Source organism: Narcine bancroftii, chromosome 3 (assembly GCF_036971445.1).
Source record: "Narcine bancroftii isolate sNarBan1 chromosome 3, sNarBan1.hap1, whole genome shotgun sequence".
Taxonomy (NCBI): domain Eukaryota; kingdom Metazoa; phylum Chordata; class Chondrichthyes; order Torpediniformes; family Narcinidae; genus Narcine; species Narcine bancroftii.
Window position 1 is genome coordinate 7,160,772 of NC_091471.1, and position 27,784 is coordinate 7,188,555.

Sequence of the window (27,784 nt, forward strand, 5' to 3'; positions counted from 1 at the left end):
AGTAACTGAGACATGCAGCCTGGAAGGCAGTGAAGACAAGCAGTTGCAGCCAAAGGTCAGTGAAGGTGGGCAACTGCCACCGACTCGACTGCTGACCCAAGCAAAGACCGGCCCAGCTAACTAAGCCGAGGCAGTCCAAAAGAGAAATAAGACCACCTGAACACTTTAAGGACTATGTGCCCTGATTATTATTAAATACTTTCTGTTTTATAATTATAATTACTCATGAGATGTATTCTAATTCTCACTTGTCGTCCTGGGCCCAATATAATCTTATGAGTTGGAAGGGGCCCAGTCAGCATTTACTTCCGGGGGGGCGGGGTGTTGAAGAGTGTTGGTATAAGTCTGCCCTCTGCTGGAAATCACGATGTCACCCTTCCACACACACACACATATATATATATAAAGCCTGTGTGTCAGTCAGTAGTCCTGTTAGTCTGTTAGAGGTAAAGGATGTGAAAGTATCACATCTCCGAGTCCTAATTGTGTGAGTGCATGCTCAACAGTTTCCACCAATCAAAATGATCATCTTTTTGCATGGCAATTCATCAACCTTGTCCTCTTTTAAGTGGACTGGCAACACAATGTTATACTGACAATGTTCCTCCATTATGTAGTTTGGTGGGGCCAGGGAGCTTGAATTGTGTTAAAGGTGGATCAATGCACATCAAAATGATAAAAAACCAGATCACCCCGAATGTGTGAGAGAGGAAATTGAAGGTCTGAAACTGTTTCCCCACAGATGTGGACTGATCTGTGCAATGTTTTCTGTAGACTCGGGGCTGCAAGCAGCAGTATTTGTCGGCCCCCTTCCTGGAATCTCAGTGAAGCAGCAGGGGAGAGGGTCGACTCATACACGAGCGGCAGCTGAGAACAACGTCCTTGCGCCCGGCTTGGCCGTCCAACCCTTGGGCAACACCGTTCCTCTGCCATGGTGATCCCCGTGACGAAGTGAGCTTTCAAATCAAACTGCTGGAGAAACTGGCCCGCATTCCCCTGGGAGTCAAGGCTTTACAACCTGACCACCTTCCCCCAGTCAGCCGGACTCATCCTTCCTCGGTCCCTGACTGAAACTTCCTCATCCCCCCCCCAAATCGCTTTGGGAGCCCATCTCAGACTTTTATTTTGGGCTTTAGATGAGAGGGATCTGGAGAGATCTTTTTTTAAAAGACAGGTCCTCTTCGCTTTGCCCTGATATTTGCAAATGTAACAACTGCACGGAAGGGCTGAGCAGAAGCAGACGAAGATATTGCTGCCCCATTAGTTTTCTGCGGGGAACAAAAGAGAGGGTGGAGTTTTGTGTGTGTGTGTGACTCGAATGGAGCAGAACCCGCCCGCCCCTTCGTTCGAGGGGCTCGCTACCTGGCTCCATGCAGCGACAAGCAAAACTGCGGAATGTCCCTCTGCCCACACCGAGAGTAGTTTTTAAGCCAAAGGAAAGGTTCCGTGAGCCCGCAGGATTGGAGAGTGGGCAAAAATCAGACGAAGGTCGTATCACTTCGAAAAGTGCTTTTCCAACTCCATCGAGGGGGAGGCAGGACCGACTCTTCTTTCCAACACCTGGTGCTCGCGTTCCCACTTTTCTCTGGCCCGCTCACATTAGAAGCAGGAAAGAGAACTGAAAATGTCTCGCTTCTGGACGTCCTTCACGAGAAGCGACAGGATGAAAGGAAGATGCACGGTTCTCGCGGTTTACGTGGCGATGTTGTGCCCTCTCGGTGTCTCCGTTCTGCGCTCACTCCCCAGGAAAACCATCTCTTCCAGTGGTAGGTCTTGGCTTCTGCTTCACCTCCCTCTCTCTCTTCTCCCTCTCTTCCTCTTCCTCTCTCTCCCTCCCTCCCCCTCTCTCCCTCCCCTCCCTCCCCCTCTCCCCCCCTCTCTCTCCCTCTCCCCCTCTCTCTCCCTCTCCCCCTCTCTCTCTCTCCCTCTCTCCCCCTCTCTCTCCCTCTCCCCCCCTCTCTCTCTCTCCCCCTCCCTCCCCCTCTCCCCCTCTCCCCCTCCCTCCCTCTCCCCCTCTCCCTCCCTCCCTCTCCCTCCCTCCCTCTCCCCCTCTCCCTCCCTCCCTCTCCCCCTCTCCCTCCCTCCCTCTCCCCCTCTCCCTCCCTCCCTCTCCCCCTCTCCCTCCCTCCCTCTCCCCCTCTCCCTCTGTCCTAGGACGATTCAGGAAAACTTGACCGACACGCGAGACTGAGTTCGCGTCGCCATCTGTGAGGCTGGTTCACAAAAGATCGGAAAAGCCCCGCTCAGGCATCACCATTCCTTGTTAAATGTGCACAGACACGGGAACCCATGCGCATTCAACCAAGTCCTGGGGGGCTGGGGGGGGGGGGGGCACTTGCTGTTCCTTCACAGCCCGTTCGCTCAGTTCCTAACTAGGTAGGAGTGTCAAAGTTAACAAGTTTGGGGATGCATCAGCCGGATGTGAAGTGCAGACGTTCTCCAGTCGGTGCAGCCAGGAAAATGGACTGACGACAGGTTCAATTGATAAGGGGTGTTTTTCACAGGGTCCTTAATTGCCTTATCAAAGGAGCTGGATGTTAAACGAGTTGGGGTAGTGGAATTCACTTTACCAATTCCTGTTCCAGCAGTTGGAAGTCCCCCCCCCCCCACAATAGAAAATGTTACACCATTTTGGAAAGGCATTTTATAATCATGACCTTCTCCGCGAAATGTACTTTTTAAAAATTAGAATGTGGGCATGATGAACAAACAGTCAGTGCATGCAACTATGTTGGGATCTGCAGCAACCAAAAAAAATGAGCCGGATGCAGTCAGTGGGGGAAATAGTATCATCATTTTGGGCTGGAACCCTTCATCACAAATAATCTCAGATTGACAAATACCTTGGCCAGGAAGAAACCTTTCACAACACACAAAGTGTTGCAAGAGCTCAGTGGGCCCAAGCAGCACCAATGAAGAGCAATAGACAGTTGACGTTTTGGGCCGAAAACCCTTCATTGTTCATGAAGACTCTTTTGACCTGATTGTAAATTGCATTGGAGGAAAAAAATAGGGTCTAAACAGCAGGTAGCTTCATGACTCTTAACATTGAGCTCTGCAGCTCCCATAATTCATTCTTATTAATATAAATAGTGCTGGAGATTCTGGTTGAACACCAAGCAGTCGGTGGTCTTCACTGTAACATTGAAAATCTACTTGTAGCCTTCCTACATGGATACGATAAAATACCAGCTTGTCTGGAATATCACTTTGGTGATGCCAGTGTTTGTACCGTGATAAAGAAATACAAATGAGAATGAGAGGAATCACTATTTTAATGCATGTGATTGTAACTAGTTCATTGCTCTTGCAAAGCATGGGCTCTTTTTAATCATTTGTCGCCATACATACAGTACACTATCTGTTATAGTAAGAACACTGTTGTAGAAGAACGTTTATGGGTCAGGGAGAGACAATGTACTTTTCAAATTAATACAATGTTCTGTTTACTTTACCACTTTGTGGCTGCCAGAGTTGGCACTTGCACCCTGCAAATGAGTTGTTTGTTATTCACATCAATACCTCAGCGACTTCCTTAGTGCAGCAATAGAATCTCGTGAGTAGCTTCATGTTTAACTATGAGTCACACAAGTCTATGCTGCTGGAAATGACACATTTCTTCTCAAGAACAATACTGATGCAGTTCGAATCGTGACAGTTCGTGCTTGCCCCTTTCAAGTGTCAATTCATTAATTGCATGATTATGCTCAGTCACAACTTACTCTGGAGTACTTGCTAGTATACGACCACATCAACTTGTTTTGTACTCTGGCCTGGATTTTGGGCAAATAAACGAACCTCATTGTGTTTCTGCATTTTGTTGTCAATATTGCAGTCAACCCTCTAGTAACAGGTGCTAATATAGTGAAGCTGCTACCTACGCATCTCTTTCTGTTAACGCGATTCTTGATCTAAATTCAAACTTGAGTCATTTGACATTGCCAGTGGATCTTACAGGTTGATGAGATGTCGTGCTCTAGCTCTGGCTTTGGGGTGAGATGGACGTGTCATGAACATGTCACAAAATTTGTTGTTTTTGTAGCAGCTTTAAAGAGGAAACATTTATATTATAAACCACCTCACAAAATAAATCGAAAAAGTCAAAGTGAGGCAGTGTCTGTGGTTCACTCTTCATTCAGGAATCTGATGGCAGAGAGAAAAAAGCTGTCCGTGTGCCACTGAGTGCTCATCTTCAGGCTCCTGTACCTTTTACCCTGATGGTAGTAGAGTGAAGAGGCCATGGCCTGGGTGGTGGAGGTCCTTGAGGATAGAGGCTGCTTTCTTGTAGATGTCCTCGATGGAGTGAAGTCTGGTGCCCGTGATGTCGCAGTCCAAGTTAACAATCCTCTGGAGTTTTTTTTATTGTCCAGAACATTGGTAACTCCATATCAGCCACTAGCCAGAATGCTCTTCACAGTACACCTGTAGAAGCTTTTGAAAATCTGCAGTAACATCCTCACAAAGTGTAGCCACTGGCGAGCCTTCTTCGTCATTGCATTGACATGGAGGCTCCAGGACAAATCTTTGGAGATGTTGACACCCAGGAATATGAAGTTCTTTATTTTGTTGAAAATTCTATTTTTGATTTTAAATATGCAATATATTAAATTTTTTCGTACATAAATATCCCTCCTTCCCTCCCCCATACATACAGATTCATTCACTGTCAGAGCTTACATATATTTTAAATATATACAGTTGGGGGAACTACATTTTTGTATGTATAATAGTTACTTTTATAACCTTTTTTCCTTTTTATTACTATTTTTGGGCCCCTATGTGGTCCAGGTACAGCTGCCAGACCTTTACAAAAGTGTCACATTTATTCTTCAAGTTAGATGTGATTCCCCCCCCCCCCCCCATACAGTTGTACATTTCCGCAGTCCATTGTGCTATAAGTAGAGGAAGTTGGACTTCCAAGTGATTACGATACATTTATTTTGCCACCATCAGTGCCATTCTTGTCAATGAGATTTGATATTTAGTCAATTTGTTGCCTATTTCCATGTAATTACCAAATAGATATAACTCTGGGTCGCCCGTAAAGGCCACTCCTGTTATCCTGGTTAATTTTTCTGCCATTTCTTGCCAAAATGGCCTCGTCTTTACGCACGACCACGTGGCATGTAGAAAATTTCCTGTCTCAGTCCCACATCTGAAACACATCTTTGTTATACATCTGGGTGTTTTCTCCATCCAGACCATTTGTTTGCTTTCACTAATTTTAGGTAGTGTCAAGGTTGGTGCCCGACTTTCTCTTAAGAACGATCTAAACTGAAGAAAACAGAAAAAGGTCCCATTGGCCTCTCCATATTTGTGTTTTAATCGTTCAAAGACAAAAGAATTCCTTCTGTGTAACTGTCCTTAATTTAATATGTCTTGTACCTTTGTCAAACCACAAATTTAATATTCTATTGCCCATGTCCATAGGCATAACACATTTTTACACAATGATGCTTTTATTGATATCCCTACTTTTTTTCCTATACATTTATTAATTTCTTGCCACATTCTAATCATATGTATTAAAATGGGGATATCCTTCTTTTTCTTCAGTGATTTGACACTCCGTTTATAAAATAATTTGGTTCCCCCTCCTCCATTGAATACATTTCCATTTGAACTCAAGACGGGGAGGAGGGTTGCCTTCAGTGAAGAAGGCAGCGAGAAATCTAGCCTTTGCAGCTAGGTAATATTTTTTGAAGTCTAAGTCCTCCCAGCCTGCAGTCCCTGTCAGCTTTTCCACTGCAATTCTTGGTATCTTATTATTCCATACAAATTATCTAATATAGTTGTTTAGTTGCCTAAAACGTTTTTTAGGTAACGGAATAGGCAGTGATCGAAAAATTATGATGCAGTTCCCCCTTCCCACTAAGGTAATCGGTAAGTCTCTCCATTTCTGTCGGTCTCTCCATCTTCCCAAGAAGAGGAAGAGAATTTAGTTGGTACAGATTTTGCAAGTTATTGCCAGTTACTATTCTAAGATACCTTATTCCATCTGTCTTCCATTTAAATTTACTTTCTTTTTGGTATCTTTCATAAAAAATCGTTAATGGTATTATCTCACTTTTATTCATATTTATTTTGTAGCCTGTTTCTTGTAATTTTTCCAAAGATTTAGCCGCTTCTGATAAGTACAACAGCTCATTATTGGTGAATAGACTGATTTTGTGTTCTTCTTTCCTGACTTTGAAGCCCTTTATATCCGGATCCTTCTTCTTATCTCCACCAGCAGTTCAATCACTAAAATAAAATAGAAAACACTGGGGTCAGGGGCATCCCTGTCTGCTTGATCTACTCCAGAGAAACACTGCCAACATCTGATTATTTGTTATTATTTTGGCTTGTGGTTTATGGTATAAAGTTTTTATCCAATTTATATGTGTTCTGCCTATAATAAATTTTTCCAGTGTTTTAAATAAAAAAGGGCCTTTCCAAATGGTTGAATGCATCAAGGGAGTCTAATACTTGGATTTTGTTCAGATTTTCCATGTAATTTATTAAATAATCTTCCTAGACTATTTTAAGAATGCTTTCCTTTTACAAGTCCCACTTGATCCGTATGTATCAATTTTGGAAATTATTGTCCTGATCTCTTAGCCAACACTAATAGGTCAGAACAATAATTGCCAAAACTTATAACCAGCATTTAACAGGGATATTGGTCTGTATGACAAAGTTTTTAGTGGGTCCCTATTTTTTGGTAATGCTGTAATAATTGCAGTTGTGTATGATTCCAGGAGGGTCTGTCTTTCCACTGCTTGGTCCAGGGCATCCATTAACAGGGGGGCATTAATAGTGAGGTGGAAATCCATCTTACCCCGGTGATATATTCGCCTGTAGGGCCCAGGCCCTTTTCAATTTCTTCCCTTGTGAAGTGAGTATCTAATTCTATCCTTTCTCTTCTAGTTTTGCAAGTTTGACATTCATCAAAAATTCTTCTATTTCATTCCCATTTAATCATTCTGATTTGTATAATTTCATGTCTCTTCTCTTTGGTTTGGCTTCGCAGACGAAGATTTATGGAGGGGTATGTCCACGTCTGCTGCAGGCTCGTTGGTGACTGACAAGTCCGATGCGGGACAGGCAGGCATGGTTGCAGCGGTTGCAAGGGAAAATTGGTTGGTTGGGGTTGGGTGTTGGGTTTTTCCTCCTTTGTCTTTTGTCAGTGAGGTGGGCTCTGCGGTCTTCTTCAAAGGAGGTTGCTGCCCGCCGAACTGTGAGGTAGTCTCTTCAATCTGTACATATATACATGACCAAACAGCATGTAAAAAAGTTCCAACACACGTACCACATCTAAAACAGTAATCTGAATTACTAAGGCCATATTTTTTCAATTTCTCAGGAGTTAAATATAACTGATGCAAAAAAATTATAATTAACCATTCCATATCATGATAGTGTTACTAGATTATCATGGCACATATCCTTCCAGTAATTTTATTTAATTTTTAAATTTTTTATTTTTCACACTATGAACCATATTAACCAAAATACACATAAACATTTCCCTCTGGAATATACACTGTGTCATTTTCTCCCCTTTTTTCCCCCCTCCCTTCCCTCCCTCCTTCCCACCCCCTCCCCACCCACTAAACATTTAACATATATGATACATTAAACCCATTAAACAATGTCATCACACAATGAAAATAAACAAGAAAATGGTGTCATCTACTTTTACCCACTGGGTCAGTTCATTTCGTCGTCTTCTCCTTCTGTCATTTTAGGAGGTGGAGGTCCACGGTAGGACTTCTCTGTTGTGTTCCATGTACAGTTCCCAAATTTGTTCGAATACTATGATGTTTTTTCTTAAATTATATGTTATTTTTTCCAATGGAATACATTTATTCATTTCTATGTACCATTGCTGTATTCTCAGGCTCTCTTCTGATTTCCAGGTTGACATAATACATTTTTTTTGCTACAGCTAAGGCTATCATAATAAATCTTTTTTGTGCTTCATCCAAATCGAGGCCAAGTTCTTTACTTCTTGTATTACTTAGAAGAAAGATCTCTGGATTTTTTGGGATGTTGTCTTTGTGATTTTATTTAATTCCTGATTTAGATCTTCCCAAAACTTTTTCACTTTCTCACATGCCTAAATTGCATGTACTGTTGTTCCCGTCTCCTTCTTACAGTGAAAACATCTGTCTGATACTGTTGGGTCCCATTTATTTATCTTTTGGGGTGTGGTGTATAGCCTGTGTAACCATTTATATTGTATCATGCGTAACCTCATGCTTATTGTATTTCTCATAGTTCTGGAGCATAGCTTTTCCCATGTTTCATTCTTTATCTTTATGTTTAGATCTTGTTCCCACTTTTGTTTGGGTTTACAGCTTATTTCGTCGTTCTCTTTCTCTTGCAGTTTGATGTACATGTTTGTTATAAATCTTTTAATTATCATTGTGTCTGTAATCACATATTCAAAGCTGCTTCCTTCTGGTAACCTCAGCCTGCTTCCCAATTTGTCCTTCAAGTAGGTTTTCAGTTGGTGGTATGTAAACATTGTACCGTGAGTTATACCAGATTTGTACTTCATTTGTTCAAAAGATAATAATTTATTTCCCGAAAACCAATTTTCTATTCTTTTGATCCTTTTTCTTTCCCATTCTCTAAAGGAAAGGTTATCTATTGTGAAAGGCATGAGTTGATTTTGCGTCAGTATTAATTTTGGTAGTTGATAATTTGTTTTATTCCTTTCTACATGAATCTTCTTCCAAATGTTGAGCAGATGGTGCAGTACTGGTGAATTCCTATGTTGCACCAGTTTTTCATCCCACTTATATAGTATATGTTCAGGTACCTTCTCCCCTATCTTATCTAGCTCTAATCTGGTCCAATCTAGTTTTTCTCTTGTTTGATAAAAATCTGATAGGTATCTTAATTGTGCTGCTCTATAATAATTCTTAAAGTTTGGTAGCTGTAAGCCCCCTTGTTTGTACCATTCTGTTAATTTATCCATCCAGTAATCTTCAGGAAAATAAAAGTTAAATCATTTTCCCATCTAAACTTAGATTTCTCCCATTCCGACTTATCCATATTATCTTGTAATACTTGATACGTAACAGAAATATAACCCCTTTTAAGCACAGAAGAAATCAAAGACTCAAATTCCGACAATACAGGTAAAACCATCTCTCTACCATACATTTTTTTAACCAGTGACCAAAGTTGATAATAAACAAATAAAGAAGCTTCAGTAATGTTAAAACGCTCTTTCAATTGAATAAAAGAAAGAAATTGACCTTCTACAAAACAATCCTGCAATATTTTTATACCCTTAAAATCCCAATTCTTTAAATGACTATGGTTTTCCTTTCCTGAAATCAACAATAAGCTCCTTAGTTTTGGTGACATTGAACGCAAAGTGGTTATTGGTGCACCATTCAGCCAAGTTTTCAATCTTCATCCTGTATCCTTCCTTTATACAACCTGCTACCATGGTGCCGGCAAATTTGTAGATGGTATTATTGACAAACCAAGCTACACAGTCATAGGTGTAAAGTAAGTAGAGCAGGGGGCTAAGAACACAGTCTTGTGATACCCCGGTACTGATGGAGATTGAGAAGAGTTTCTTACCAATCTTCACTGATTGTGTTCTGGAGATGAGGAAATCCATGATCTAATTACACAGCGGGGTGTTAACTCTTAGGCCTTGGTGTTTGCTGTTCAGTTTTGAGAGGTTGATGGTGTTAAATGCCAAACTGTAGTTGATAAAGAGCATCCTGATATATGCATTTTTGCTCTCCAGATGTTCTAGGGCTTTGTGTAGGGCCATTAATATGGCAAATGAGAGATGAGGTAGCAGTGTCCACAAGTATCAATTTTTAATAACAGATGTCCAAAATGCCAGTTTCCTTCTACTTTACCAGTTTCCTACTGCAGCCATCTTTAGTTCCTGCTTGTTTCCTTAAGCTTTCTCTTTGGCATATGGAAGGCATGCTCATTTGGATTTAGATCAGGTGACTGACCTGACCTTTCAACAATTTTCCAGATTTTAGCTTTTGAAAAACTCCTTTGTTACTTTAGCATACGTTTGGGATTATTATCCTGGAGTAGGATGAAGCTCCGTCCAATGAGGTTGAAGGCATTTGCTCAAATTTGAGCAGATAAGATGTTTGTCTACACCTCCAAATTCATTTTGCTACTGCCATCAATAGTTATGTACATCAATGAGGATAAATATCCCCAGTACCTGTGGCAACTGTACATGCCCAAGTCATAACAAGCTGACCATCATGTTTCACAGATAATATGATATGCTTTGGATCTTGGGTCGTTCCTCTATGCTTCCACGATTTGCTCTTGCCATCACTCTGATACAGGTTAATCTTTGTCTCATTTGTCCACAAGACCTTTTTTTTTTCCAGAAATCTGCAGACTTTTAAATACTCCTTGGCAAACTATGATCTGGCCATCCTGTTTCTTTGGCCTTTTAGTGGTTTTTATCCTGCAGTGTAGCCTCTGTGTTCCTGTTCATGAAGTCTCCTGTGGATAGTAGTCATTGAGACATCCACACCTGCTTCCTGCAGAGTGTTTCTGATCTGTCGGACAGGCGTATGGGGATTTTTATTCATGATGAGAATTCTGTCATCGGTAGTGGAGATCTTCCTTGGTTTATCTGATTACAGAGCTCACCAGTACACTTTTCTTACTGATCTTCCAAATAGTTAATTTTGGTGATCAAAAGCTTAAAAGTAAGCCTCGCTCTCTTATACCTGCATTAATGAAACGATTAATCCCTTTCTGAGTACGTAATCATAAATACCTGTGAAGCCTAATTTAGACAGACAGCACAGTGACAGGCCCTTTTAGCTAATGGGGCCATACTGCCCAGTTACATCTAATTGACCTACACCCCTGATAGGTTTTTGAAGGGTGGGAGGAAACTGGAGCACCCGGAAGAAATCCATGCAAATGGGGACAACGTATAAACTCCTTACAAACATTGCAGGATTCAAACCCTGGTCCTGGTTGCTGGTGCTCTAACAGTGTTGTGCTAACCATGCCGTCCTGTGACACAAACATTCTCGTGCCCTGAAATGGGAGAACTACCTATAAAAAGTGCTGTAATTTCGACATGGTCAAACCAAAATGTATACAAATAATCTTGATTAAAATCTGGGATGTGCACTTTAATCACATGGAAATTGTTTGATTACAAATTTAAAACCATGGAGCACAGGGGCAAGTAATGTAAAGAAATGTGTCTTTGTAGAAAACATTATTCAGGGCCCTGTATACAGCACAAACCAAAGGGATCCTAGCACTGATCCTTATGAAACATTTTTTGTTTGAAACCTATCCACATTGCCAGAGAGGAGATTCTGACATTCTTAAACTGTACAAAGTCTGACCAAATGTATCCTACCTAGGATATTGTGGGAAAATTGGGAAAACATTGCCAGAGATATGAGAGACTGCATAAGTGATAACTAAAATTTTTGAGATTCATGTTTTCATGTTTTGGACTTGCCCTAGTTCAGAAAAAATTTGGAAAAAACAATTTTCAAACTTTATCAGTGAATTTTTTTTTAAAAGATCAAATTAGAACTATGTTCTTAATTGCTTTATTTGGTTCTTTGCAAGAAGAGGATATATTATTGACTTCATCTCAAAAGTGAATTTTAGCTTTTACCTCTGATAGCTCGATGGGCAATTTTGATGAAATGGAAAGACAACACTCCACCTACTCGTACTCAATGGTTACATGATATTCTGTCTTTCCTAAGTTTAGAAAGAAAATCAGGTATAATGTTAAAAATGTAAAGTTTAATTTTCATAAGACGTGGGGTCCATTCTTGGAATACTATCATAATTACAAGAATTAAGGTGTTTGGATGCTCCTGAGGTGCGCTGTCTGGATTTTGGATGTAGTCATTCGATTCATATCTATATTTATAAGTTGACCTTGTTTAGAGGGAGGGGTTTGATTAAAGGGGGGTCCTCTTTTCTTTCTTTTTAAATTAGAGGCATATCAGATAAATCTGAGTTTAATTGAAAATTGTAAACATTAGGCACTTTTACACAGCTGCTGAGTAGCAGAAAATTTTTGCAAATTTTCTGCTCTTCTGGCAGTGTAAAAGTGTCAAGACAGAATTTTTCAGCTGCTCTCATTGGGAAAGAGATTCAGGAGTATCAAAGACAGCATCACCAGGCTGAGGAACAGCTTCTTCTAATGGGAAGTGAGAATGCTGAATGTCCAAAGGAACTGCTCACACTAACCATCTGAGATTCTCATTTGTATAGCTGAATTCTTGACCTGCAAATGACTTGTTTTTCTTTAAGTATGTTATGTCTGGTTGTATGTCTGGATGTTTTGTACAGAGGACAGGAGAGCATTGTTTTGTCAGGTAGTACTTGTACAATCAGATGACAATAAACTTGTTTAGTGGGGAGACAATTCTGATCTGAAACATTGGCATTCTTTTTCTCCCAAGAAATTGCAAGAGCCCTGGCAGAGGTATTTGCATTATTGTTAGCTATGGGTGAGGTGCCAGAAGGCTGGAAGGTGGCAAATGTCATGACTTCATTTAAGAATGGCTGCATAGACAAGCCAGGTAGTTACTGGGGCAATTCTGAGGCAAGAACCACCTGCATTTGGAAAGGCAAGTACTGGCCAGGGAGATACACAAAAGTACTGGAGAAACAAAGTAGGTTGCACAGCATCCATAGGAAGTAAAATACAGTGGATGTTTTTGGCCTCAGCCACTCTTCAGGAATGCTGAAAATCTTGCAGATGTCTGAATTAAAAGGTGGGGAAATGAGGGTGAAGGAGAAGAGGGAAACAGGTAAGAGGGAATATCCGGATACAGGTGGGAGGGTAGAAGAGAAAGAAACTAAGAACTGATAGGAGGAGAAAGCAGTAGGCTAAAAAAGATAGCTCTCTGATAGGAGAAGGAAGGGAAGGGGGTGGGGAGCTGGAGGAAGGAAAGCAGAATGATGAAGGAAAGAGAAACCGAGGGAGGGGTTTAAAGGAAATTGGAGAACAATATTGATACTATCAGGTTGGAGACTGTCAAGATGGACAATAAGGTGTTCTTCCTTCAGCGGATGGCCTCGATATGGCAGTACTTGAGGCCATGGACAGACATCTCAATTGAAGTTGTTGGCCACCGGAAGTTGTTATTGCAGCATTCAGAGCAAAGGTGCTCAACGAAGTGATATCATAGTTTGCCTCCAGTCTCTCCTGTGCATGGCTTCTAATTTCTCGTTTATAGTTCTTTTACTGCTTCCATTATATATTTTTAAAAATCCTCGTGACCTCCTGTGTCTGTAGCCATTTACAAACTGGGTCTGCTCAGGACCTGAGTATCCTACATTTGTAGCAGCCTTTACAGCCTCTTACACAATGGACCCTAAATTGCCTGGTTGAATGGTGACTGGGCAATTTAAGGGTTCTCCTGCCCTTCACACTCTCACCACATTGCTAGAGGCCCTGCAGGGATCTCCTGTTCCCTATGTTGGCCTCCAAAAGGTAAGTGGCAAGGGTAGGCGTGGAATCGGAGTAGGGGGGAGGCGCTGTTGGGGCTGGGGCGAGCGCAGTCATAATGCTGTCAGACTGGTGGGTGGACGCTGTTGGGGTCAGGGGGAATGCTGTTATGCCTGCGGGGAGAAGAGTTGGGAGTGGACCGATGGGGAGAAGAGTTGGGGCAGGAGCAATGGCCGTCTTTCTTACCTTTAATTCACCACGCTGCTGGAACTGCTCTGGCATTTCAGTGATGTGGGGGATTATGGGTAAGAAAGATGGCCATTGCACACAAGCGCTGTCATTTTCTACCTGGGCAGCTATCGATCGCTTACAAATTGACAGCTACACGGTGTATGTACATGGGTAGACAATCCACCTCCGAGGTGGTTTGCCTACCCATGCAGTTTAAAAAAAAATTCTACCCATCAATTAGCCTGTACAAAGGTAAATAACCTGCCAAAATGGTAGGTTAAACTCGTGTTACAATCCAATTTGTAAACCCTTAGTGTCTCATTAGACTTCATAGCATTTCCCTGAAACGCTTGGGGTGAGCCACTTTATTGTGGATGCAAATATGCACTGTTTAACAGTTGACCATTAATCTGATTAGAGTTAGCATGAATGCAATTCTTTGTACTGTTCTCTGAAGACAAAAACAACTTTGTACACAAAAATAACCTGATTCACTAATAAACTTTGAATGATTGGAGAGTTTCAGTGATTGGAGAGTTTCAGTGATTGGAGAGTTTCAGTGATTGGAGAGTTTCAGTGATTGGAGAGTTTCAGTGATTGGAGAGTTTCAGTGATTGGAGAGTTTCAGTGATTGGAGAGTTTCAGTGATTGGAGAGTTTCAGTGATTGGAGAGTTTCAGTGCCATGCAGACAGTTTTGCTACTTTGGCTTTTATTACTTGATGTAATATTGCTGCATAGAAAGCAAGAGGACCTTCTGTTTGCAGCTTTTACCAACTGGTAATCCTAACCCAGAGTCAACCGTGCATGTTAAGAGTTGGGGTAAAATGGTGATTGTGTCCTGACATAAATAAGTAATTCTTGCAGAGTTGATGACCTGTTCAAAATGAATTGTCGACTTGTGGGACACAAAACAGTACCGCAAGTGCAAAATCATAAAATCTACTTGTTTCACTGAGAAAAACATTTTTCTCTGGGGTAGGAATTAAATTTTGAAATTGTTTTCGGGTTCTCAAAATTAGTGTGCATTGTTGGTAGAAATGATAAATGTCTACACCCCTTATTCATTCTGAAATCTTTCTGAATTGTGAATTGGTATAAATATCAATTGAAGATGATATTATTAGAATTATGGAGTTGTACAGCACAGAAATGGGTCCTTTTGCCCAACATGACCAGGCTGAATGTGATGCCTATCTCCAGTCATCCCATTTGCCAACATTAGGGACATATTCCTCTACTCATTTGAGCCAAATACCTGTCCAAATGCCTTTACCAATTTATCTGGTAGTTCCTATAACTACCATCCTCTGTGTTTAAAATCTATCCCCGAGGATCTCCCTTGAATCGATCCTCTCACCTTACTTAACCTTCGTTTTAAACTTCCTTGAGAAGAGACTGTAACTCTACCATACGCCCCTCAGTTTTGTAAACCTAAATAAAGTATCGCTCAACCTCTAATATCTCAGTGAGAACAAACTGAGCCTATCCATTCTCTCCTTAGAAATACAGCCCTCCGTTCCAGGCAATGTCCCAATGAATCTCTTTTGCACTTTTTTATTGCTATCACACCCTTCCCACAGTGACCAGAACTACATACAATGCACACCTGCTTTGAGGAGATCTGTCTTAGACAAGTTAGTTTTTTAAAAAAAACTTTAGTATTTTTTCAATAAGAATAAACAATCTTTTACAGAATAAGTAATCTATAATAATAAAACAATAAAACAAACCCGCCCCTCCCCCCTCCCACAATGGATCCCTCAAGGGAAACATTAAAAATAAACAAAAACATTCAGTAATTTACAATATTACTAAATTCATATTCTTCATATAAGGTGTCCATATCTTAACAAAAAAAATCAATTATTATGTAAATTATATGTTATTTTCTCCATATAGATACATGGCTTCAACTCATGATGCCATCGAATTACATTTAACTCCACTTCATCTTTCCAAGACATAGCAATACATTTACGAGCAACTGCCAATGTTAGACGAATAAACTCTGTCTGAAACTTGTCTAACCCCAAGTCCACTAACGGAATAAAATAACCTAACAAAAAAATTTTTGGATCTAAAGGAAATTGAATTTTAAACAAATTTTGAAGAAACTTCCTAATTTTAAACCAGAAAGGATGAACTTTATCACAAAACCAAACAGAATGTAGAAATGTTCCAACACATAATACACACCTAAAACACAGATCTGAATGATTAAATCCATATTTTTTCAATTTTTCAGGGGTTAAATATAACTGATGCAAAAAATTATAATGAACCAAACTATATCTTATATTAATTAATTTAGTCAACCCATCATAACACATTTTCCCAATCTACCTGACTAATCTCACAACTTAAATCACACTCCCATTTAATCCTAGATGTATCTAATTTTTTTAATCCATAGTATCTTGTAATAATGCATACATCTCTGATATAAAACACTTATTTGAAAAATATGAAAAATATGAGAAAAATATTTTTCTCTAATGCCCTCATTTGGTAATAAACAAACAGAATTCTCTAAAATCCCAAATTTCTCTTTAAGCTGATTAAATGATAAAAAATTACCTACTTCAAAACAATCCTGCTATCTTTTTATTCCTTTAATCCACCAATCTTCTAAAACTCTATTATTCAATGAAAAAGATTCAATTTATTTTGATATATTGGGGTTTGAACTGATAAACTACCTTTTGATCCTATTAATAAATTCCTTTTAGTCCAAATTTCAAATAAATGTTTCAAAATTAGTACATTATATTTTTGTAATAAAACAGTATTCCATTTAAATACAAACTGATGAGGACAAGATTCCAATATCGCAGCCAATTCCACCCTAGCCCAAGTAGGAGGATTCGAAGCATCTAACATACGATTAATAAATCTTAATTGAGCTGGTTCATAATAATTTTTTAAAAAAATAGGTAATTGCAAACCTCCCAAAGCATCTGGCAGGTCAATTTATGCATCACTAATCTTGTTAATTTTCCTTTCCATAACTTTACTTAAATCTTGATAAAAAGGATTTTGGAAGAGAGCAAGGAATCGATTGAAACAAATATTGCATTCGTGGAAAAATATTCATCTTTATACAATTTACTCGACCTATAAAAGTTAAAGGTAAATCTTTCCATTTAGACAAATCTGCTTTAATCTTTCTCATTAATGGTACATAATTTAAATTATACAATGATTGAAAATTTTCATCAATCATTATCCCTAAGTACTTAATTTTATCAGTCCATCGAAATTTACTAATTTGTCTACATTGATCATAATTTCCTTCAGAAATTGGTAGTATTTCACTTTTATCTCAATTCACTTTATATCTAGATAATTTACCATATAATTCTAAACAATTTTGCAAATAAATTAAAGATTGATCCGGATTAGTTAAATATATCAAAACATCATCAGCAAATAAATTAATCTTTTATTCATCCTGTCCAATCCTTATACCTGCAATATTCTCATTCAGCGTGATAGCCTGAGCTAACGGTTCAATGACCAACGCAAATAGGGCTGGCGACAAAGGACAACCTTGACGAGTTGAACGTGTTAATTTAAAAAAGGAAGAAGTTTGACGATTTGTCGCCACCCTTTCTACAGGATTATATAGTGCCTTCACCCAACCAATAAATAAGGGTCCAAATTTATATTTCTTCAAAATTTTAAATAAAAAATTCCATTTGACCCTATCAAAAGCTTTTTCAGTATCTAATGATACTACCATTGGTAGGTTGGGTTGCTGACGTGAAGTGTTGATCAATGAAACCACTCTGTAAGAATATTATCCGAAGCACACCTATCTTTAATAAAACCAGCCTGGTCAGAATGTACTAATTGTGGTAAATACTTTGCTAATCTATTTGCTAATAATATTGCTATTATTTTATAATCCACATTTAATAAAGAAATTGGTTGATAAAAAGAAACCTTCAAAGGGTCTCTGTCTTTTTTTGGTATAACTTATTATTGCACTCAAACACGAGTCTGGTAAAGCTTGCTCCTGAGTTATCTGATTAAGAACATCCATGAATACAGAGGACAGATCATCATAAAAAAACGTTATAAAATTCACCAGTGAACCCATCATCTTCTGGTGACTTCCCATTAGGCATTTGTTGAATAACATCCTTTATTTCTAAATCCATAAAAGGAGAATCCAACTTTCTCACATCCTCCTCCTTCAATATTGGTAAATTATCAGGCGCACTGTAGAGTCGTTGGAGTCCATGATGGACCTTATGTGTGGCGCTGCTGCGAGTCCCGGCGGCGTGGAGGTTTGGGACAACATGTTGGAAGATGTGCATGCGCGGACCTCTGTGTTGTCGGGCATGCGCGGTGCATGTCTGGGAGTTACTGGATAAGGTCTGGGCTGTTGGTGAGGGTCAACGGCATTCTGAACAAGCTGTAGGGGTCCAGACCAGAAGCAAGATGAAATCGAAGGCTGAATTAAAAGAATTGGAAGAAGAATCGTTGATTGTTGTTGAAGAGAAACAAGGTAGGGCTCAAGGAGAGGACACTAATTTTGAAGCTGTTTTTACCGTTTTGGAATCAATGGCACATCAAATGGGCAATATGTCAATGCAAATATCTACTCAGATGGAACATGGATTTATGATTATAACTGAAAAAATGAACAATATATCTGAAGAAGTTTCTTCTCTTAAAAAGGACATTTTTGCTGTTAAAGGTGATGTCAATAAATGTTTGAATTTGGTATATATTGCAAACTGACCAATTTGAACGTTTGATTCAAAGACCTAAGCAATGTTATGACGAGTTAGGGGGCAGAGCATATGAAGTTTTGGCATGGCAATTGAAAACTGAACAAGCTTCAAAGATTATTAATGCTGTGAGGAAGGACAATTCAGTTACTTTTAAACCTCAGGAAATTAGTGACCTGTAGCAGCAGCTCCACTGCTCCTGCAATAACACATACTACCTACCAGACGGGTTGAGCTCAGTGAACAGACTCGTTTATTGCAGGCTGCTGGCTGCACTTGTACTCCCAACCTGGACCTGGCTGAGAACTGCGCTGGGGGGTCGCTGATGTCACCTGGGCATCACGTGGTCCCCCAGCGCGGGTTTCTGAGCCCCGTGCTGGAAGGAAGGGAAACCCCTGACGACGCCATTTTGGCCGGCTGCCCCGCCGTGTGCCTTGTGAGCCGTCACACCGTCACCCCAGAACCGGCGACAATGTCCTTTTTTGCTGAGCGGCCTCGCTTCTTGGGCTGGGCAATGACCATGGGCTCGGTGGGATCGAGGTGCGCTGGCTTCAGCCTGTCCATGGTAAACAGCTCATGCCTGGTGTCAATGTCCAGCGTGAACGTTGAGCCGGAATGCTGTATAACCCTATATGGCCCCTCATATGGTCGCTGCAGAGGTACCATGGTCGGGCCCCGCTGAACGAAAACGTACTCTGCGGAAAGCAGTTCGCCGGGAACGTAAGACGGGTGGGTGCCATACCCGGGCAGCGGTGGGTGTTCGAACAAGTCCAAGCGTGCCCTGAGGTGAGGAAGTACTTCATGAGGCGACCGCTGGGGATTGTGAGGTGCGTTGACGAACTCACCAGGTTCGCCAGCCGTGCACCGTAGACCAGCTCAGCTGATGACGTTTGCAGATCTTCCTTGGGAGTGGAGTGGATGCCCAGGAGCACCCAAGGCAGTTTGTCCGCCCAGTTGGGGACGGTGAGGCGGGCCATGAGTGCCAACTTAAGGTGGCGGTGCAGACGTTCGACCAGTCCATTGGCCTGTGGGTGGTAGGCCGTGGTGCGGTGTAGCTGAATCCCCAACCTGTTGGCGAGCTGTGCCCAGAGCGCAGATGCGAACTGGGTACCCCGATTGCTGGTAAGATGACCCAGGATGCCGAACCGGGTGACCCAACCATGCAAAAGTCCTTGGGAGCAGGAGTCGGTGGAGGCGTCAGGCATCTGGATCGCCTCAGGCCAGTGAGTGGTGCAGTCCACCACCGTAAACAGGTAATGGTTGCCCCGGGAAATGGGTAAGAGCCCGTCGATGTCCATGTGAATGTGGCTGAACCGTTCCCGGACATGCTTGAATTCCTGTACGGGCGCCCTGGTGTGCCTGTGCACCTTGGACGTCTGGCAATGGGTGCATGTTCTTGGGGGCCCCTGCAGGGGCTGGGTGCTCTACTGCAGCGCTTGGGGTGGGCTTGGCATGGTCGTGCCCTTGCCTCGTGACCTGCTGGACCACTGAGCCCTCTGGGAATCGTGCGAGCCACAGCTCTTGGGCCTTCTGGGCAACCTTCCTCGAGTCGGTGAAGCTCTCCTGGACCAGCAGCGGCCGGATGTCCCCGAGCATATGGTCAAGGACAATGCGCTCGAAGAGTGGGCAGTTGGTGTGCTCACCCATGAGCACGAGCATCTCGTCCATCAGCTCCATCGGGGACCTGTCCCCCAGGGCGTCGAGGTGCAGCATCCGAGCGGCACGCTGGTGTCTGGATAGTCTGAGGGACCTGGTAAGCTCTTGCTTGATGGTCTCGTATTTGTCCTCGGTGGGTGGGTGCTGAACAAGGTACAGCACGCGTCTGGCGGTGGCCTGGTCCAGGGCAGCGAACACATGGTAGAATTTGGTCGTGTTGGACGAAATCTGGCGGAAGTGAAACTGGGCCTCCGCATGGCCGAACCAGGTCTCTGGCTCCTGAACCCAGAATTCAGGCAGTTTTACGGCTATTCGCTGATCCCAGGCTCGCTCCTGATGGGTTCCAAGACGTATGAACCAGTCGGGGTCACCAATTGTAGCAGCGGCTACTCTGCTCCTGCAATAACACACGCAACCAGACGGGTTGAGCTCAGTGAGCAGACTCGTTTATTGCAGGCTGCTGGGCTGCACTTATACTTCCAGCCCGGACCTGGCTGAGAACTGCACTGGAGGGCGCTGACGTCACCCGGGCATCACATGGTCCCTCAGCGCGGGTTTCTGAGCCCCATGCTGGAAGTAGGGAAACCCCCGATGGCGCCATTTTGGCAGGCTGTCACGCCGCATGGCTTACAAGCGGGGTCGGTTCGCCTGCCTTGTGGTGAGCCGCCACAGGCCAATTTTTGTCATTTTACCAGAAATTATATGCTTCTGAGGGAGTGCGAGACAAGTTAGTTACTCACATCTTCAGCAGAGGAATATGGAGATAAGAAATTAATTCAATTCTCTGATTTAGTAAATTTGTTTTGAAGCTATCTTTATTTTTCTTTGTATCCTTTTCAGTCCATTAATATTATTTTTAAAATGAATTTAATATTTTCCAAAATATTAGAATAACTTGTATTTAACTATCTATTGTAATATTTCTGTTATTAGCACTGTTAAGAATTACAACTTGAAAAATAAACTGCAAGATACATTTTCAGTGATTATGAACATAGAACCAAATTTACTATTCCCTGTCCATGTTCCCATTTTCATTTTGACACTGGGATTGGAACGTCATGTTAAACTGTTCAAGACATTGGTGAGCCAATATTTCAAGGGTTGTGTTCCACAGTTAGTATAGTGGTTAGCGGGAAGCTATTACAGTACCAGCAACTCGACGCTGGCACTGTGAGGAATTTGTTTTCTCTATAACTGGCTTGGGTTATCCCTGGGTGCTCAGGTTTCCTCTACCCTCCATTAAAAACATATGGGGTTGTAGGTTAATTGGATGGCACAGGATTCAGTGGCTGGAATCTGCTTCTACTGTATTGTAAATAATTTTTTTTTAAATTGTGTGCCGTTTTGTCATTAAGCTGGAAAAAGTACAGAAAAGATTCATGCAGAATTTGATGGGACTGAAGAAGTTGAATTTTAAGAGTGAGTAGTTAGGATTTTTTCCCCTTGTATGTAGGAAGCTGAAGGGTGAAGTTAAAGACATCAAGTGGGGCATATATAAGTGGAATGATAAGTTTGGCCAGGGTATTGGTCTAAAACAAGAGGGCATGGAAGAAGAAACTTGAGGGGAAACGAGCTGCCATAGTAAGCGAAAGAGGTCAAGTTTATTGTTATCTGATTGTACAAGTGCAACCCGACAAAGCAGTGTTCTCTGGTCCTCGGTGCAAAACGTATAAAAACACAACCAATTATAACACACATACAGACAAAACAGTATATATACAGGACAAATCCATACAAATAAATAAATATCATTTCATGAATATTAGAGTCTCAGATGGTTAGTGAGCAGTTCCTTTGGTCGTCAGCATTCTCACTGCCCATGGAAAGAAGCTGTTCCACAGCCTGGTGGTGCTGGCTCTGATACTCCTGCATCTCTTCTTTGATGGGTACAGCTGAAAGATGCTGTGTGCTTGGTGGAAGGGGGCCCCTGAATGATTTTTCACGCCATCTTCAGAGAACGATCCAGGTAGATCACCTTGGTGGCTGGTAGCCTTGTCCTCTTCAGTTTTCTCAAGAAGTGTAGTGACTGTTGAATCTTCCTGACAAGTGAGATGATGTTAAGTGTCCACGATAGGTCACTAGTAAAGTGAACTCCAAGGAACTCCGGTGCTTTCCACTCTCTCTGCTATGATTACAGTATTTAAAAAGATATTCAGACAGGTTGTGGATGGGATAAATTTAGAGGAATATGAGCTTAATAGAGGCAAATGGAACTAGCTGTGAATGACAATTTGATTAGCATGGATGAGTTGGACTGAAGGGTTTGCTTCCATGCTGGATGGTTCTAAAACTCTGACATTAGACATGGATCTTGGCGTTCCATTTGTAGCTGCATTGTAACTCGCTTTGCGTGATGTGACCTTCCAACTTTTAGCCATTTTCCCATTTTTTTGCACCTCTATTGGTTGTGGGGCACCATTCTGGACACTTTAGTGCTAAATAATTAATGTAAATCCCAATGAAATGAACTGCAATGAAAACATTGGTCAGATCTTGGTAATTAAATAGAAATGGAGTAGGAGCTGTGGGGGGTTGGGGGGGTGGGGGATCAAATCAAACACAGAACAGTACAAACACCCTGTGTCTCTCATTTTGCAATCTAGTAACATAACATAACATAACAATTACAGCACGAAAACAGGCCATTAGGCCCTTCTAGTCCGCACCGAACCAAACACCCCTTTCTAGTCCCATCTCCCTGCACAATGCCCATAACCCTCCATCTTCTTATCCATAGACCTGTCCAACCTTTTCTTAAATAATACAATTGACTCCGCCGCCACTATTTCTCCCGGAAGATCATTCCACACGGCTACCACTCTCTGTGTCAAGAAGTTCCCTCTCATGTTACCTCTAAACCTCTGCCCCTTAATTCTTAACTCATGTCCTCTTGTTTTAATCTTTCCTCCTCTTAACGGAAATAGTCTATCCACATCCACTCTGTCTATCCCTTTCATAATCTTAAATACTTCTATCAAATCCCCTCTCAACCTTCTACGCTCCAAAGAATAAAGACCTAATCTGTCCAATCTCTCCCTATACTCTAGATGCTTAAACCCAGGTAACATTCTGGTCAACCTTCTCTGCACTCTCTCCACTCTGTTTATATCCTTCCTATAATTAAGCGACCAGAACTGCACACAGAACTCCAAATTAGGCCACACCAACGTCTTCTACAATCTCAACATCACCTCCCAACTCCTATATTCCATGCAATGATTGATAAAGGCCAGCATACTAAAAGCCTTCTTCACCACCCTATTCACGTGAGTTTCTACCTTCAGGGAACGATGTACCGTTACTCCTAAATCTTTCTGCTCTTCTGTATTCATCAATGCTCTCCCATTTACCACGTATGTCCTATTCTGATTCTTCTTACCAAAATGAAGCACCTCACACTTATCAGCATTAAATTCCATCTGCCATTTTTCAGCCCACTTTTCTAAGCAGCCCAAATCCCTCTGCAATCCTTGAAAACCTTCTTCATTATCCACTATTCCACCTATCTTAGGATGGTCTGCATATTTACTAATCCAATTCACCACCCCATCATACTGTGCAAAATATTTTTAAAAATCTTTGATTAATTTTTGACCATTAAGCTTTGTGGTCATGCTTTAGGAACATGGAGTTCCTCAGCAAACATGTCAGAACTCTGGAGAAATATCACAGGAATACAGTGTCAATTGTAGCAGCCTTTCCCAAGCTAACATTCTCACAATTGATGCTTGTGGCAGCTCACTCCACACAGCAAGTAAACAGGCTCCAGCAGTCGCGGGCAAGTCCGCAGCCAGAGGCATTCACAAGGACTCTCAGTGCGGGGCAAAGCCTCGGCCTGGAAGCCGATGTCACTCTTCTGCCCCACAGGGCACAACGATTGCTGGGACAAGTGCAGCCTCTTAAGCCCGTCTTTTGAATTAGTAAATCAGTTGAACTAAAACTCTGGTCAACTCAGCATGTTCCTTTTGCTTGCACTGGCTTGACAGCCACATTGGTGACCCTGAAGGTCCAACAGCATGTGGTCCCGACACGAACGACACAATTGACATGGACAATGTGAGCGACTCAGCTCTTCAGAATGCAGCTTTCTGTACCACTTAGCCCCTTGTCTGGTTTCAACAAGCAGAGGTCCAGTTCTGGGTCAGGAATATTGTCTCTGATGACATTACGTGGTGGCTGCTCTCAAGTAATCGGCTTCCTGCAGCAGCTCCCAGAGGCTGGCAGGTATGAAGCACTCAAGACCTTGTTGGTCAGTCCATTCAGCCTCTCACGCCACAAACCGGCCACGCAGTTGCTACATAGGGCCATCAACCCTGATGCTGACATTAGTAGATGGCCAAAAGCCATGCCTACTCTTTGAACAGATCTTTTTGGAGGACATCTGCCTCCTACTAGCAAATGAGGACTTCGCTGACCCGCGAAAGGCGGCCGCTTGTGTGGATTTTCTGTGGCATGCGAACAAAATGGCAGAGGCAGCATCGGGATTAGTGCTGAAGGCCCAGCCACACTGCATTCCCAGTGGTAAAACTTGCAACACCCACACTAAGAGATGACACCATTTTGGAGTCTTTGTGTTTTTACCATCAAAGGTGGGGACCTGGAGCCGATTGATACTGACCGCTAGGCTCATTCTAGGGAAATGAGAGGGCCAGCTGTCGTTGATGTCTCTGGCGGCTGGCCACCGTGATAGCCTCCTGAACGTCTGGGACAGACACTCCGGGCACAGATTCCTGGTAGACATAGGGGTGGAAATCAGCATGCTTCCAACCCCCACCCCCACTCAAGCCACGATACCTGAACCAGAAGGGCCGGGCCAGAGCTCACGGCAGCCAACAGCAGCACCATCTGCACATATTGCATGCGGGCTATCCCCTTGCAATTTGGTTCCAGCCGCCTCTCCTGGATATTTACACTGGCTGTGGTATCACAACCATGGCTGGGTGCAGACTTCCTCTGCACTGTTTGCTCATGGATCTGAAAGTATGATGGCAGGTTGACGCAAAGACTTCCAGATGTTCCCACTTGGTGAGGCCAAATTGCTGGCTCTGTACCTGGACTCTAATATATTCAAACGACGAGTTCGCCAGGGTGTTGTTGGTGTTCGCATCCATCATCACACTGCAGAGTTCCACAGCAGTCCCCAAACATGGTGGGATGCATCACATTCCCACAAGCCCCAGACAAGCTTTGACTCACGAGAGAGGAGTTTAACAAAATGGGGGAGATGGGGATCATGTGGCATTCAGACAGCTCATGGGCCTCCATGAGGATGGAGGGCATGTGGTGACTACAGGAAGCTGGATGACACAGCCACCTCTGATAGATATGCAGGCCCGTACATCCAGGACTTCATGCCCAACCTACACGGGGCATGCATCTTTTCAAAGATTGACCTGGTTTGAGGGTATTATCAAGTTCCCAACCACCCATCTGATTTTCCAAAGATGCCCATCATTACCTTGTTCGGCTCATTTGAATTCCTTAGGATGCCTTTCGGCCTTAAAAAAAAAAACAGCACAGAATTTCCGGTGCCTCATGGATGCAGTAGGGTGAGATCTGAACTTTCTGTTCGTTTACCTAGATGACAATCTGTTGGCCAGCCACTTCCGCCAGGAACATCTGCGCCTGCTCTGCCGCCACCTCAGTAACTAGGGTCTGGCGATCAACCTCTCCAAGTGTCTGTTCGTTCTACCCACCGTCAACTCCTTGGGACACTGGATCAACCCCCACACAGTTGTTCCTCTGCTGGTAAAAGTGGAAGTCATTCGCCAATTTGCTGGAGCCAACAGAGTCAAAGGCCTGCAGGAATTTGTCGAGGGGATTAACTTTTATCACCAGTTCATTCCTCAGCGGCCTGGATCATGTGTCCCCTTTTCGGCTTGATTCCAACAAAGCCAAAGAAGTTGCCTGGTTGGAGGAGGCAATGGCGACTTTCGACCAGGCCAAGATGCTCTAGCTGACGCCATACTCCTGGTCTACTCCCGGGTAGATGTCCCCATGCCCCTCACTGTAGATACCTTAGAAGTGGAAGTTGGTGGCGTGCTTGAACACCTAATCGAAGGCCCGTGGAAACCACTTGCTTTCTTCAGCCAGCACCTGTGGATCCCAGAGATCCAGTATAGCACATTCAATAGCTGCTGGCCCTGTACCTGGCCATCTGGCACTTCAGGTATTTCCTGGAAGGGAGGGAGTTCACTATCTTCACATTGCAAGCCCCTCACCTTCACATTTGCCAAAGTGTCCGACCCTTGGTCAGCCAGCCAGCAATGCTACCTGTCGTACGCATCCAAATTCACCACCACAATCAGGCATATCTCCGGGAAGAACAACGTGGTGGCCGGTGATCCATTCAGTTGGTGCACACTTTGTCTCCAGGGGTGGATTACGCAGCATTAAGAGGCGCAACAGATAGACAGTGAAATACCAGCATACTGAAATGCAATCACTGGACTCCACCTCGAGAACTTGCCCATTGAGCCCAGAGGAGCAAGCTCCTTTGCGACATGGCCACTGGGCAACCTTAGCCCATTGTTCTGACTGCTTGGTGCCGAGTTTTCGACTCCTTACACGGTTTAGCCCACCCTTCCATCTGGGTGACCATCTGTGACTTTGACTTGCTGTTAACACCATTTTGAATCCAACTGAGCTCTCGTGTACACAAGTGTACTCAAGATAAGAATTAAACTTTTATTTCTTCCTTGTTTTTTGTTGTTTTAACGGCTGATGCTACTGGGCTGCGATTGGAGCGGGGACCTCAGGTGCTTGGGCAGGTTCCACGACGGTGGTGGAGGTGTCGGAACCGGCGACAGCCGATGCAAGTATTCTGCTGCTTAAAGGCATTGTTTAGGTATCTGGAAAATGCAGTTAACCGATACATGTCCGGTCCCCAGCGTTTCAGATAATCGGAAATGGACTGTACAATATAAATGTGCAAGAAAATCTTGCTTCAGCCAGAGGTACTCTGTTGCCGGATGGTGGGGAAAAATAAATAATTCCAATGTAAGACATTAAATTACTGCATGGAAAGAGATAAAATATAAAAGGTAGATAAAGTATTCACAGTTGAATAATTCAAGACAAGAAATTGATGTTTCAATAGCACAGGTGGGTCTTTTTATGGTTCCAGAATAGTTTATGATTAGGATAATAAGGAAAGGTTCTAGAACCTGGTAGCGTTTTTTTTGGGGGGGGGGGGTGGGAAACTGTTCTTGATCCAAGAGTTGCTGAACTTCAGGGTTCTGTACCTTCTTCCCAAAGGTAGCAGTGAGAAGAGTTTGTGAATATTTTTGCAGAAATAACATTGAAAATGTTCATTTTATTCTATCTTGCAAAGGAATTCATTATTGTTTCTGTTCAGAGCCTTGTAGAACCACATTCTATTCTGGGAACTTCCAGTCCAATAGGTTCCCTTGCATTTCTGTGAAACTAATCTCTTTCAGCAATTCCTTCCCTCCTCTTTTCACCCCCATGCCCTCCTGCTGTTGAGGTTGCTGAGAAATGAGAACTGCTTGTACTTGTTGCTCTCTCATCTGCACTTACCACAACAGCAACTTTGTTCCGTAGCTGACTTCTGAACAGTGGAGTGTTTTGCCCTTTGAAGAATTTGGCAGCTTATGATGTCACACTCGCTCTCAGGAATACTAGTTGTAAGAATTGTCAAAAATTCTTTGTGGGGAATGTCAGGAATATTGATACTGTATGCAAAAAAACACTATG

General features: G+C 42.6%; 1 protein-coding gene and 1 long non-coding RNA gene across 4 annotated transcripts in view; one reads left to right on the forward strand and one right to left on the reverse strand.

The window, feature by feature from the left end:
* The window catches only part of sema4f (sema domain, immunoglobulin domain (Ig), transmembrane domain (TM) and short cytoplasmic domain, (semaphorin) 4F), a 245,386-nt gene that overhangs the window by 82,796 nt on the left and 134,806 nt on the right, over positions 1-27,784 (forward strand). Inside the window, exon 1 of one of the 3 annotated variants that reach the window (XM_069923462.1) lies at positions 1,299-1,766. The exons of the other annotated variants lie outside the window; for them this stretch is intronic. Within the exon in view, the coding sequence (XP_069779563.1) occupies positions 1,625-1,766 (142 nt within the window). The 5' untranslated portion in view covers positions 1,299-1,624. Of the gene's footprint in view, positions 1-1,298; positions 1,767-27,784 lie in introns of those variants that run through there. 3 annotated transcript variants of the gene reach the window in all.
* On the reverse strand, positions 6,054-27,752 carry LOC138756039 (uncharacterized). The gene is made up of 3 exons (XR_011352691.1): positions 27,608-27,752; positions 16,252-16,306; positions 6,054-6,243 (listed from the first exon to the last, which is right to left on the reverse strand). It is a non-coding gene; the product is annotated as an uncharacterized lncRNA (long non-coding RNA).